The 14,765-nt window shown below is 44.2% G+C and overlaps 1 protein-coding gene across 3 annotated transcripts in view; it reads left to right on the top strand.

The window, feature by feature from the left end:
* Nucleotides 1–8,980: 8,980 nt before the first annotated feature.
* Nucleotides 8,981–14,765, top strand: part of TFAP2D (transcription factor AP-2 delta) — a 50,216-nt gene continuing 44,431 nt past the window's right edge. The window contains exons 1-3 of one of the 3 annotated variants that reach the window (XM_064411645.1): nucleotides 8,981–9,033; nucleotides 9,980–10,477; nucleotides 13,985–14,045. In XM_064411645.1, coding sequence (XP_064267715.1) covers nucleotides 8,995–9,033; nucleotides 9,980–10,477; nucleotides 13,985–14,045 — 598 coding nt within the window. In that variant the 5' untranslated portion in view covers nucleotides 8,981–8,994. The other 2 variants (XM_064411646.1, XM_064411644.1) reach the window with 2 other exon arrangements.

The raw sequence follows: 14,765 nt of genomic DNA, 5'->3' as shown, positions 1-14,765 counted from the left end.
CAGAGATCTCATTCCAAAATCAGCTCCTGCAGGAAAGATCTTATTTCTGGAAAAAAAAATTAGAAAAAAAAAAATTAAAAATCCTTCTTCAAATTAATTTTAATGCCTGATTTTAAAGTAATAGAAATCCCAAAATCTCTTGCTTTTATGCATGAGCTATTATGATCAATTGGGAAATTAAAATATGTTTTTAAAGCATAAATACCTATTCCCTCGATGGAATTTTATGTCTCTGAAGTAGCTGGCTTCAGTTTTGGGGATACATCTTATGCATTTTAATAGCAAATGCCTGAATACTGAACCAATGAAAAAATATATAGTGATTTCTCCTACCTACCCAGGATTCTTGGGTCAATACAAGTCCCATTTTCAAATATGTTAGCAAATATATGTGTTCAGTGAAAATTATATATTACTTAAGCCAAATACAGATTTATTTGAGCTATTCAGAGCAATTTCAGACTCTTGAGGAAAGAATCTCTTTAAAATATTAATGGTATTACACCTAATTTTAAAGTGTTAAGGCTACAAACTCAGTGTAAGTAGTAAAAAATCCATGAAAATGTACATCCATGAAGACAGACAGGTGGGAAAAAATGGGAGAAGCCATCAGTACAAGAGTCATGAGCTGAGGGCAAAGATGTCAGCCTCACCTATGAATTTACTTTTTTAGGTTTGTGACAAAACTTCAATGTTATTTAAACACATAGTAGGGCACAGTGTTTAATTAGGTAAAGAAACTTGTTCACAATTACTGCCACTGCATAAGTGCATGAGCAGAGTGGAGCACACTCAATAATCCAAAGAACCTGACACTGTATTATTTATTGGAATGTCTGCATTAATTATGGATGATTCTAATATAAGGTACATCTTTAATACATCACAGTCTACAGATGTTTTCATTCTCCACTACTAGAGAGAAGTTTAATTATAAGATTCTGCCTCATGCATTGAAAGGCATACAGAAAATAACATGGATAATGACTTCTTAGCCAGTTCATGATCAGCAGAGTTTCTAAAATCCTAGTTTAGCTGGCTACATGTGGAGAGTTTGGTTTACACTTGCTTTGTGGGCTAAAACTGGCAAGAGAAAAAAAAATAGAGCTTTCAAAGGGATTCACCAAATAACTGCAGGATTTTCAGTTCCATCACCATTGCTTTCTCCTGAGCAGCAAAATCTAAAGCTGTGATTAGAATTTCCATGGACTTTTAATGATTTAATGCAAAATCCCCACCACACAAGGAACTTTCCTCTTGCCTTGGTTGAGTATGGGTATTATGCTACATCAAAGAGCAGGAATATCCCACAGAGCTTCCTGTTCTGCTGTCTGTGGAAGTAAGCTTCAGATCTTCTCTTCAGTAGCTAGGTTTTTAAAAAGGCAATGAAAAAGTCTCACAAATTTTGCTGAAAACAGGCTGGCTTTAAACAAAATATGGACTTCCATTTGAAGAGCTAAGTGAAAATGATGGAGAATGGTTTTCCAAAATTTATATTTTTCCACTATTCCACTCTTGTCCAGAGGAATATCCCTGTTGAAATCCACAAGGTTTCACATTAATTATTAGATTCAGAGGTCAAGGTTCAAATATTTATATCACAATATTATAGAATAGTTTGGGTTGGAAGGGACCTTAAAGATCAATTTGTTCCAACCCCCTGCCATGGACAGGGCACCTTCCACTATCCCAGTTTGTTGCAAGCCTCTTCCAGCCTGGGCTTGGACACTTCCAGGGATGGGGAATCCACATCCTCTCTGGGCAACCTATTCCAGTTCTTCAATAAGTGGAGCAAGAATTTCAATGAGGACTCCTGTTAATTTTCAAGTCGCATTTTGGGGCTTTTTACCATTATGTGGTTTCATAGAATCAGGATTCATTTTGCTCTACAGTTCAGTTTCTAACCCCATCCCATTCCATGAACAGAGATGGTTATGTCTGTGCTTCCTTTTAATAGTTTCCCAGCATGGTATTAATAGTGGAAATAACTTACAACAACAATAATGCTGGAGAAATCCTCAGTGAAGCAGAAAGGATGGTCAGAGCAATGAAACACATGATCACAACTTGAAAAAAAAAGAAAAAAACATTATCATAGAGAAAGTTTCTTTAAGGGACAATTTCTGACTTCTTCCTTGATATAAACTTGAGGGAACAAAATGGCAGTAGGATATCTGTGAATTCTGCCTTTGCTAATATTTAAAAGCCTCAATGGCTTATAAGCAAAGGGGAATTGGCTGATGAGTTACTGATGTGCAGGAAGGCAAGGTTCTCACAGAGGAGAGGAATTAGAGCCTATTTAAGTTTGTAATTATAACCAAACCTCCCTTTTCAGAACAGCAAACCACACAGGATATGAGAAATTAGATGCCAGTGGAAAAAAAGAGATTGTTAGAGGATTCTCCAAAATTATTGTGATTCTGTTTCTCACAGCTGCAAATACCTTCAGATAGCCACAGCATCAGAAAAGTATTTAAGGGTAAAAAGGTGACCTACAGGAGTGAGATGGATCAGGTAAAAAGAAAAGAGGTCTGAGAGGATTACCTGAGGAAGGAGAGCAAGTCTAAGAGATGGGAGAGCAGCCAGAGTGTGGAATGAGAGAACTGCACAAGAGAGCAAGATAAATAAAGTAACAGGACATTCTTCAAGTACAGAAGAGGTCACTGGAAAATAAAAACGGCTTCTAAGGGATGGCAAGAGCACTTGACAGAAGAAGCAGTGTTTGCTTTCAAGAGAAAGCTGGAAGGAGGAAGGGAGGTTTTTCTTTGTCTCAGTATTTGCAGAACTGGAGCGAGGACAGCTGCCACAGACAGTCGGCATGTTACCCCCCTAAGGGATGCAGGAGAGATGCTGAAAGAAATTAGGAACATGGCAGTGAAAGGCACTGGCAAAACCGGTGTTGTGTGAAGATTGAAAGGGGGGAAATCCCAAAAGGGGGAAGAGTGGAGGCAGCCTGTTTTTCTTGTTGCAGGTACCTAAAGGAGGGAGGGAAGGTGGGTAGACGGCTTGGTAACAAAACAGTGGTGACAAAATAAATGCCTTAAAGCAGGAGTGTGTGCAAGACCAGGATGCACCAGAGGCTGTTGGAAAGGAGGACCAGGTGGAGAGGCCTCCATGGAGCAGGTACAGCCCTAGGAGTCTCTAAGAAGAGGCCCTAGGCAGAGTCCCCAGGAGGATCCCCACACCTCAACAAGCCTAAGCCAAGAGAAGCTGTTTTCTTGGGGTCTGGCTGGAGAGAAAAGGCAGAGGGGATGGGGGACTCAGAAGCTCAGGGACCTGTGGGAAAACACCCAGAGAGGGAGAAATTCAATTACTACAAGGTCATATGAGTGGAGAGGATAAGCATGAGGAGCAGCTCTGTGAAAGAAGTAAACTTGTGGGTCTATGGGAGGGGGCTTGAAGCAGAATTAGAGAAGTCACATCATCAGGACTCTTAGCACAAGAAATAGGAGCTGTGGGGCTTACAGCTCTGCTTGGATGGCAACAGACAGCAGACAACAGGGAAGAAAGAGACTAAGGAAGATGAGGATGGGGGAAGTGAACCAGTAAAATGAATGGAAAGTGGTCTCTCACTGACACCCTTAACAATGTCACCAAATACCTAGAAAGTTGGGTTGTAATCCAGTGGCCACAAATTCTGCCCTCCTGATCCTTGTATGGAATGGTATGAACGACATTCACTGCAAATGAGCAATGGTCTGGTTTACAGCCAGGCAATATTGATCAATACTGACACCTTTGAAGCCATCCCACCTCTCCCTTTTCATTTGCTCTGAGTAACACCTGGCTTGAAATACAGCTGCCCTCAAGTCTTCGTGAAAGCCTCAACAAGCTGGAAGCCTTGCTGCAGTCAAAGAAATGACTGAAGACACCAGATATACTCTTTAATTATTTTACTAAAATATTCACAGTATTTTAATTACTTGTAAATGCATTTTCTATCCCAAAATGTTGCCTTTCAGCTGTTGTGGTGATGTAGAATAGAAATTGGGAGGAGGAGGAAACATGGTTGTGGGTTTGGAAGCTGTGTCCAGAGGGCAGGAAAAAATCTCTTGCAGGACATCTCTTGTCTTGAGGTTTGAAGAAAACCACTGCAAAACTCCCCATTTCCATTGCCCATAGCTACACTCAGTGAACTCCAATATGAAATCACTCTCCTTGACAGAGAAAAAGCAATATAATGTAATTTGGGTCCTCGATGATTCTTAAAGGGAAACGGGAAAAAACCCCATGTCTCTCTCACACAGATAGGTTTGTTTGGAAATGCAGGTGGGTAATCTGTGGGTGTATGTGACAGGGGGTTACCAGCTCCCTCCTTTCCACCTGCAGAAATCTGGGCTGTCCCAGGGCTTTCCCTTCCAGTGAAGTTCAGGGAAGGGAGATGGGGTGGTGAGGCTCAGCACAGAGGGGGCCATGATCAAGTTCAGCCCTTCTGCCAGAAAAGAGGGGTGAGTCCAATGAAGAAAAAGAGATAAGACAAAGAATGGCCCATACAGGGATCAAACTCTCAGCGCTGGTGTTATCAGCACCATGCTCTGATCTACTGAGATAATCCAGGGTCAACAGCAATAGGTCTGCAAACAATGGTCAGGAATCAGGCACGAACAAAAGTGACCTCAGGGCTGCTTTTCTTTTGGGTCAGCTGAGTATTCCCAAAGCTGCAAGCCCTCAAATTTCAGGAACTGAAGAGGACAAAGGGGATGGACAGCAAAAATCCCTTTCTGGCTGATGAACACCCTAACACTGCTGATTCCAGCTGCCTGTGATGGCTTGAACTACTCTCTGGCCTCATTCAGACACCAGAAACTCCGGTAAAAGTCATCAGAAGTTTAGGTCCAGCAAGACCAAGTTTTGGTGACTTTCAGTGGAAAAGAAGGCTCTCAATTAAGAATAAGTTTAACTATTATTGGGTGACCAGCAAAATGCAGGAGCTAAGGCAGGATGTTATGGCAGGATGGAGCAATTAAAGGAAAAAATGTGATTTCAGGCTCCTAAATGCTGGAAAACGTTTGTAAGACAAACAGGAGGTGAGAGAGCTCTGTGCGTCTCGGGAGCTGCTCTCATGCAGCAGCCAGACGTCGAGCCCAGACTGTGTCCCTGCAGCAGCACCAGACACTGCACACTTCCACACTTCAATGAATCAGGGGAAGTGAGATGATCCCAGAGAGGAACTTTTCATTTTCTTGAGTATTTAGCGGTTTTTTCCCTCAGAATCCCCACCCTTCCCAGCCCAGTGTGATTTTTCCAGACTCCTTTAAAAAAATTAGATATATATATATATAAAATCTGTAGCTCAGCAGCAGAAGTAAACTTTAGGCAGGGGATAAACAACGTGCTCAGCCACAATGAAACTCAAGGCAAAGTCTGTCTGCTCTGTTCATAGCGCTGGTTGGAAAACCAGAAAGCTCCCAATTAACTTTCCTGAAAGATTTTTCTTTGGGAGCAATTAATAAGTGCTTTGCAGTTTGACTCGCGTTATTAATTGGATTTTGGGGGGGAGTTAAAAGCGCAAACGGTCTATATGATTTTTTTCTAGGGTCTGTAAACGAAGCTAACAGATGGAACTGACCAGTAACGTGCATCTGGCAAGCCGGGTTTCTTATAAACTTTCCTCCAAACAAAACCATTTTGGTGGCTTTGTTGTTGTTTGAAACGAAGTTGGGCTCCGGGCTGGCTGGGAGCGTGGCTGTGGGCTCGTCTGGGCTGCGTGCGCGTGGGGAGGGAGGATGGAGGGGGAAGGGGTCGGGACGGGGGAAGATCTCTGGCAAAACTGCTCTCCTGCAGCGGGGTGATCTCCTGGCAGCTCGGGCAGAGACCTGGGAAGGCGCCGGCCCTTGCGCCGGGCGCGTCCTGCCCGCGGCGCTCGGAGCGGGGCATCCGCGCACCGCGGCACCCACGGCACGGAACAGGAGGGAATGTGTCCCCACATCGCTCTCTCACACCCGTGGCTTCCTGGAAATGAGATAAATGAGATAAATGAGTGCGTAAAGGAGCAAGAGTCTTGCGGGGTGACTCGCTGGGGAACGCGGCCGCCCTGCAGCGCCTGGGCTCGGTGCGCTCCGCGCTGCCGCTGCCCCGCTCGCCCTGGCCCTGTCCCCTCGCCGTCTGTGCCCCGTTCATGCCCTGAGCCGGGCTTGCTCGGCCACGTCGAGGAAAACCTTTTCTCATCCCTCCTCAAAACAAAACCAAGCCACACAGACGGTGCTAAAGTGGCACAGCGCAAATAGTCAAAGTCAGCAGAGATGCGGAGCGCTCCGCCATGGATGTTTGGGAGGGATTTTGTCTTCCTTCTCGAAGGGAAGGAACACCTCTCCTGCCTCTCCCTCCTTTAGGAAGGTGTGCTCACGGTGTGTTGACTTTTTTGGTCAGGTCTAATCCTTCCTGTTCAAGGCTGGTGTGGCTAAATCCACTGCGCTCTCCACACTCCAAAGAGGTGTTGGAAAGGGCAAAGTTTGTTTGCATCATTAGGGTGGGGTTTGTCCTGTGGCATTTTTCAATTCTCTCAAGTATCAAAATCTTGAGAAGATTAAACAAAATGTGAACTTGGAGAAAATTCTGGATTTTTTTCCCAGTTATATATTGGGGATTAATATTTGTGTTCCATTAGCAGAATTAGAACTGTAGGAAATCCAAATGAGAAGAAAAAAACAATTCCTTCCTTCCTTCCTTCCTTCCTTCCTTCCTTCCTTCCTTCCTTCCTTCCTTCCTTCCTTCCTTCCTTCCTTCCTTCCTTCCTTCCTTCCTTCCTTCCTTCCTTCCTTCCTTCCTTCCTTCCTTCCTTCCTTCCTTCCTTCCCTCCTTCCCTCCTTCCCTCCTTCCCTCCTTCCCTCCTTCCCTCCTTCCCTCCTTCCCTCCTTCCCTCCTTCCCTCCTTCCCTCCTTCCCTCCTTCCCTCCTTCCCTCCTTCCCTCCTTCCTTTCCCTCCTTCCTTCCTTCCTTCCTTCCTTCCTTCCTTCCTTCCTTCCTTCCTTCCTTCCTTCCTTCCTTCCTTCCTTCCTTCCTTCCTTCCTTCCTTCCTTCCTTCCTTCCTTCCTTCCTTCCTTCCTTCCTTCCTTCCTTCCTTCCTTCCTTCCTTCCTTCCTTCCTTCCTTCCTTCCTTCCTTCCTTCCCTCCTTCCTTCCTTCCCTCCTTCCCTCCTTCCCTCCTTCCTTTCCCTCCTTCCTTCCTTCCTTCCTTCCTTCCCCGCTAGGCCGGGCGGGGCGGGGGGCTCGGGTGGAGCCCTGCTCCCCAGCAGCGCTCTGGAGAGGTGTGATGTGTTCCCGCTGCCCCCCCGCCCGCCGGGATACCCGCACTTTCCCATCTCAGACAATGCATTTCCATTCCAGTCGTGTGCCTTTGTCCATTTGTAGGAAGAAAAGAGGGCTGAGTGACAGCTCCTGTTAGCCTGCATGAACAGATACCAATAAACCCTCCCAAAACCTGGACCTTAAAAAAAAATAAATAAATAAAGAGGAAAGAGCAAGGCAGGGAGCCACATGCCTCTTTGCCTCCGGCTTATTATTAAGACACCTTCGCAGCTTAAACGCTTAAACGCGACCCAAATTAAATGGCAATTAAAAGCAAGTTACACCCTCTCCTATCTCCAGGCTTATCTCGGGTGCTAGCCATCAGCAGAGCCTCCCCGTCGGGAAATGCCATTTGGGCTGGCATCTTCGCGGAGGGTGTGTGAGTCCCCCCCCCGCCACCCCGAGCTCGCCCGGCAGCGGGCGGCCCCCCCGGCGCTCCCCGGGCGGAGCCCGCAGTCACTGCGGGGCTGGGGAGCCGCTACCTGGGGGCAGAGGAGCAGGGGGGCGCCGAGCAGGCAGACAGGACTCATTCCCCGAGTGGCAGCTCCTCGGACCGGTGTCACTAAATAAATAAATCACGTACCCCTTCGGCTTTGCCACCCAGGGCTACGCAGCCTCCGTGCGTTCCCTTCTCCAAAATATATCGGCACTTGGAAATGTCGAACCAGACATCAGTGGTCTTTAGCTCTTACGTCCCCTTCCCTGTTTTTCTTTCGCCTGTTACAGATGTAATTCCGTAGATCTATATGTATTTTATGTATAATTCCATAATATCATATGTCACTGCAGCGATACTTTGTGGTCTCACCCTAGTTTTATGTTTGAAAATGCTATTTAAAGAAGCCTGTAAGATAACATATTAGGCAGCTTTAAAAGCAGGTTGGAGTGTGGGGTGGACTTAAATTCGATGTAAATGAAAGGGTAAAAAAAAAAATACAAACCCCAACCAAAACAAACCACATAGTTTTCATTTAGGAAAAAAAAAATACACTTAAACAGACACACATACAAATGTGCAATCTTAGATTCTGGTCAGTATTTAGAAGCAGTATAATCAACAGGAAGGAGCACTTACCTATTGAAAAGGATGGTTTAATAATATATATTTGTATATATTAGCTTTATGTCTTCCCAATAAAATGTACACAAAATACCCCCTTCGATCAGATTAGTTCCCATATTAGCCTGGGTAAGAAAAAGCATTCTAAAGAGTGGAGGAAAAATTGTATAAAAATGTTGAAAGAACCTACAGTTCCTTATTAGGCGAAGATACAATATTTATTCCTTGTCTCCTGGGATGAAGCTCCTCTATCTATTGTCCTCCCAGTTCTCAGTGCTGATGCTTAATTTTCAAAACTTCTATATTACCAAGGGACCTACGACATCAGCCAAAGAAATACCCAGCAAGTACAAAATCTGATCCAGGGAGCAGCTTTTGTGCAGAGGGAAAATTTTGTTCCTACAGGTTTTTAAGGAGGTGCATGGAAAAGCGAGAGATCTGATCTATGCAGATACATTGCAAATTCTCTCTGTCTGTAGAGATTTTTTTCTAAAAAAAATTGGGGAAATACATGAACTTTGGATTTTTCAATTTTTTCCTTTTTTTTTTTTTTTTTTTTTTTAAATTTGGAGAGGGGAGTTTTATCCAGAGTTGGGGGTTTTTTCCTCTTCTTTTTTTTTTTTTTTTTTTTTTTTCGGAGAACCAAAAAATGTCAACTACCTTTCCAGGTCTCGTCCACGATGCAGAGGTATTTTGTGTGTGTGAGTGTGTGTGTGTGTGTGTGTGTGCGCGTGTGTGTGGATGTGTGTGTGCATCTTGTGTGTGTGTATGTGCCTGTGTGGTTGTTTCCATTTTTTTAAAATCCATATTGGACCGTTACGTTTAATTATAATCCGGCTTCAGAGATAACTTAAAGAAGTATAGAGAGAAAATTCGTTATGACATCTGTCGCCAGCAAGGGCAACTCATTACCACGTTAAAACCGTTGCCAGAACGAAAATCAGAATAATACCCCTAATAATATAATGAAGTGGAGAGAAATCACCACCAGCTCGCCAGGAATGGGGAGTTCTCGCTAAAAAAGCAGGACCTCTCCTTTCTTTCGAAACGCAGGGAAAAGAGGGGGGGAATTTTGGATCTGATTCGTTATTTTAAAAAGAAAGAAAAATAGGGGTTCAAAAAAAAAAAAGAAGGGAAGGGAAAGAAGGAAGGAAGAAAGGAAGGCAAGCAGGCGGCAAAGCTTTCTCAATGTGTAACGCTGCAACATAGGGACGGGACTTGTGTGTATTCTCGGTAGTTTCCTCTGTTTGATGACTTTTTTTTTGTGTCAGCCCCAGATATTACAGCTGTGATCAGGAGGTGGATGGATAGATGGATGGATAGATGAATGAATAGATAGATAGATAGATAGATAGATAGATAGATAGATAGATAGTTTTTATTTCAGTGTGTGGATTCCTTTTGTTTGACAGTATTAAGGGCAGGCTGGGCTGTTTATGATTTTTTGAACAGACCTTTATGGCACCAGCCCAAGGTAGGAAAGGATCTTTTGTTGCTGGGGTTGCCGCTCGCAGGCTTAGACGCTTCTGCAGGGGGAGAAGCTATGCAGGACAGAGTGCTTGGAAGAACCGTACCCGGGGTTTTCAATGACAAACCTCCAGTTTTGGGGTCTTCTTTTCACTTCTTCCTTTCAGATACGTCATGACGGATCAAACAGTTACCGTTTGATGCAGCTTGGATGCCTGGAGTCTGTGGCCAACTCGACCGTCGCCTATTCCTCCTCATCTCCTCTCACTTACTCTACCACGGGCACCGAGTTCGCCTCCCCGTACTTCTCCACTAACCACCAGTACACCCCACTGCACCACCAGTCCTTCCACTACGAGTTCCAACACAGCCACCCGGCAGTCAACCCCGACGCTTACTCCTTGAACTCTCTCCACCACTCCCAGCAATATTACCAGCAGATCCACCATGGAGAACCCACTGATTTTATCAACCTGCACAATGCGCGGGCACTCAAGTCCTCCTGCTTGGACGAGCAGAGGAGAGAGCTGGGGTGCTTAGATGCTTACCGCCGCCACGACCTGTCTCTTATGAGCCATGGATCCCAATATGGGATGCATCCAGATCAAAGACTCCTGCCAGGACCAAGCCTCGGGCTTGCAGCCTCGGGAGCAGACGATTTGCAGGTAAATAGCATGCGATCTCCTTTCGAGGCACCTACCCCTCCCCTCCCCCTGTCCTGGACCCCCCCACCACCCCCACCCCCACCCCCATTTTCCTCTGCTCGGAATCGCTCATACAAAGGAGGGAAGGTTCATCCCAAACCCGATCCAGCGCCCGGCCCTTCCAGATTAGTAGCAGCAAGAAAAAAATGTAGAAGGGGAAAGAAAAAAAAAATCAACAAAACTAGCGGTCTTCTTTGGCCAAACAAACAAATCGAACAAAACCAACCTCGCGCCTGCCTTTGCCGCGTGGGTTGTGTCTCTGTGCTGGCTGAGACCGTGGGGGTCCCCCGGAGATCTGGGGGTGAATGTGCGTGTGCCAGCCCTTACCCAGTCACACAGAACTCAAATCAAACCAGAACAAACCCATCTTCTTGCTTTTCCTAAACTTTTCCTCTCTTTCGGGGCAAGGAGCACTTTGCAGCGACAGAGCAGGCAAGTGATTTAAGGAAGGCAAGGAGGAGGAAAAGAGAAAAAAGGCAGGGCAGGAAATAAATCTGCTTTCCGACAGACCTACAAAGGCAAACCTTCCGAGATATGAGGGAGGAAAGAGATAAACGGGAGCAAATGTTCGTCAGAAAAAAAAAAGTCAGAATGATAAAAATGCCTCGCTATATCCGATCTAGGTGTTAATAGGGTGAGAGATAAAGTAGGTAAAGCTAAATTCATCTGTCTATCTATCTAATTATTCATCCACTCCACGCTAACTGGCACCTGCACCCATCTAAAAAATTTTATTTCTGTGTATCAAAAGCTCAGCTTTTTCCGCTCAGAAATCCATTCCCGCGCGCTAAAAATTCACCTCCGCCAAACTGAGCCGGTTGCTTAAATGAAATTGGTTTCCAAAATTGCAAAGAACGTCATCCTGTATCTAACCTCCATTCCGAAATGTGCCCCAAATCAAAAAGCAAACCTTCCTTCCCCCGACAAGCTGAGGAACTGAGGGCTTCCCCATCGGCAGGGAGAGACAAACGGGACCGTATTTACTGTACTTACTTTTCCCCCACACTTCGCTCCCTGGCATACAAAGCTGGCCGTGGTGGACTTTCCAAAAAGATGTAGCGGTCAAGGGCTTGGGGGAAAAAAAAATCAATCCGAAATTTGTAAAATGAAGGTTTATTTTCTTTCCTTAAAATCAAAGCACGGAAAATAATCCAAACAATCTACCTATATCAGGAAAAATAAATATTTTTGCCCCTTTTTTTTTCTAGGAGGAAAATAAACCCACCAACAAATAATGTTATCTTTTATACCTCAGATGAGTAAAACCTAGCAATTTAAACCTAGTTTTCTCTACTAAAATTCACCATATAATTTTGTCCTCTCTGGCCATTTTTTTGTTTACATTTTTCACAAGGATCTCCTTATGTTACACCCCTCAAAAAAAAAAAAAAATCTGCCATTCACTGCTCAACCCCAACTAAAACCTATTTACTCCTTTTTATAACCACGTCTGCTGCTGATTTTTTTGTATCTGTACAAATTTTTTTTCTTTGGCAGGCACAAAGCCTTGTATTTTTCAAAAGAGGGGATTAGGAACGTTTGCAAGACAGCAGACAATGCCTAAGTCCCGGGCAAAAAAGCACCATAGTTTATCCAATTTTCGACTTAGTGCCATTCAACTGGTCATTTATGCAATGTCATCCGACCAAACAACATGTTTCCCTTCTAAAAGGAAAAAAAAAAAGGTTGGTTAAGCTGCTAGAGGCACAGCCTCTCTTTATTTATGTAACGAAGAAGAAAATCAACAGCTTTCCTTTGGAAAATATTAATTTTTCGATCACAAGTTATTATCAAACAAAATACTTAGGTATTTGTACTTAATCTCTTCTTTATTTTTTCCTCCTCCCTCTTTTTCCGAACACAAGAGGGAGTGTACAGAGGTATCAAAAGCCTGTGTGGTGAAAAGTTGAAAATATTAGTATTTGTCGTTAGGACTTGGGTGATTCAGAACAAATTTGGACTCTCGCGAATATCACTGCGGGTGTAGAGGGAAGCGTTTTGGTGGCGAGCAGAAACAAGATAGCACAGAAATACTTTTAAACCAAAATTATGGTCTAACTAGTCTACCCCTTTCTCCTTAGTCTTTCTTTTTAAAACGTTCATCAGCATATGCCTCATTTCAAATGCAACAAATGTAAATATACTTTTCCCTGCACAGAATTTTAAGTGAATGTCCAATAGTTTCGAGGGCGGTTTAAGTCAGCCTAACAGATGCAAACAGTCTTGGAGCTGGAGTGGCATCTTTCAGTGCCCTAAAAAGATTTTCCATGGGCAACAAAGAAAACTGTCACACCTTTTCCCATCACCGCTTTAATTTATGCTCAGTCGCCAAGTTTTTTTCATATTGATTTCATAATCACTTTAAGGCAGAACACTTAAAATAAAAAAGGGCCTTGAAAAGGAAGGTCTTACAGGGCCAGGGCCAATATGGTGAAAGTGGGGGAGAGAGCCAGGACTGTAAAGATTGTTTTGTAAAGTGGGGTTTTTATTATGCACCGACTCTCTCCGCATTTACTTAACTCTTCACGGGCTGTTGAATAGGTTAACACCCTTAAAGGCCTCTTTCATGTCCAATACCTCGTTTGTTTGTAGAGGAAAATGCGTCTTTAACACATTTCCACTGGGCAAAGATTTAGGTTTGGTTTGTTGTGTTTTTTTAACCCCAACATAAGGAAAAACCCAAAGAAAACCCAACCCTTTCAAGTCTTTTATCACTCCAATAAAAATATTTATTAAGGAGGGCGAAGATCCCCAAATAATCAGCCTTGTAACAGGAGAATAAAGAAGTGAGATCTCTTCGGACGTGCACCAGAAGCCCTAGGCAGGTTTTTTTGATGGTTCTTCACCCCTCGCTCACACATGGGTGCCTGTGTGTGTGCGCACACAGATGCATATTCATCCCCACCTATGTGCGGACACACGCATTGTTACAGCACCCTCACGACTCTGTGGAGCCGGCAAAGCCCAATAGGTCATCTGTTGTTTGTGCTCTTTGTCTACTTCTGTGCACACTTTCTAAGTCGGTGTATGCGTGTCCCAAAACGCATCTGTGAATTTAGCTGTGTGACCCAATATAAATATACCGCTAATCATACAAAACCAGAAAAGTACATTTTTAGCTTTGTGCGTGCAACTGTGGAGCGGGAATGCACTTCCCTCAAAAGTACTTGTTTGTCTGTCTATCCTGCTATGTAACTGCCCTCCTAAGTTGCCAGTTCGGGATAAATTCTTGTTTAAATGGCAATGAAAGGAAAATTATTCTGCATTTGGTGGGGTAGGGGCAGATGGCAGGATGGAGGGAGGATTTCACTTGGGTTCTCTGAGAGTAACTGTGTTTTTCCAGTTCACCTTAACTATTGTTCCTGGGCGAGTCATGTAACAAAGCAAAAGCTGTGTGATCTCTCTGCGGGTTTCTGTGTCTGATTTCTTTCTTTCCTTTCTTTCCTTGTTTTCCCCTCATTACTTAAGAGCTCAGTGGAGGCCCAGTGTGGACTTGTACTCAACGGGCAAGGAGGTGTGATAAGAAGAGGTAAGAGGTTACAAATACTTGCGTCTATCAGTTTTTGTAAACACACATCCCTTTCCATCTCTCCCTGCCTTTCCCACCCCCACTGTTTGGCGTAGTTTGGATTTACTGCCGAAAAAGTGGTAATTTGCCGTTTGTCAGAAGTAATTTCAAACTCGCTTAGAGCACTTCGCATTTCACAGTCCATTTGCACTTTACAAACGATCTGCTCCTCGGTAGCTCTCGGATACTCCCTCTGAATTCAGAGTTTTCCTGAGTCGGTGTAACATTCCGCGTTTAATCGGGATGATCCCTGATAGTTTGAGAAACGTGTTCCCTGGCGCCGGGCTGTTAAGTCGGTAGTTTGATCTCATGAGAGGGGGGGAAAAAAAAGGAGTTTTTTGGGAAACGTGGTTTCAGTGGCGCTACAGACCGGTGTGGAACTAGCTTTTGAGTGTCACTTCATTTGATAACCATCTGTCAGTGTAAATATCGAACATCAAAGTTAGAGGAGAGGTTTGGAACTCGTGTTAAGTACACGTCTCTACAGAATTTGTGAAATTTGAATGTCCCGGGAAGTTTGTTATTACCGTCATTTACTCTGAAGAGAAACACCGCTGGTCTAAAGGCCTAACATAGGAACACATTTTCCATACAAGCTTAAACACATCCTTTCACTCCCGATATAAACCCCGTAATTCGGTCGGGGAGAGGACACTTGGCGACTCAGCCTCTCACAATGCT

The sequence above is a fragment of the Passer domesticus genome, chromosome 3 (assembly GCF_036417665.1).
Source record: "Passer domesticus isolate bPasDom1 chromosome 3, bPasDom1.hap1, whole genome shotgun sequence".
Taxonomy (NCBI): Eukaryota; Metazoa; Chordata; class Aves; order Passeriformes; family Passeridae; genus Passer; species Passer domesticus.
The sequence above is the reverse complement of the archived record's forward strand: the minus strand, read 5'-3'. Positions and strand labels throughout refer to the sequence as shown.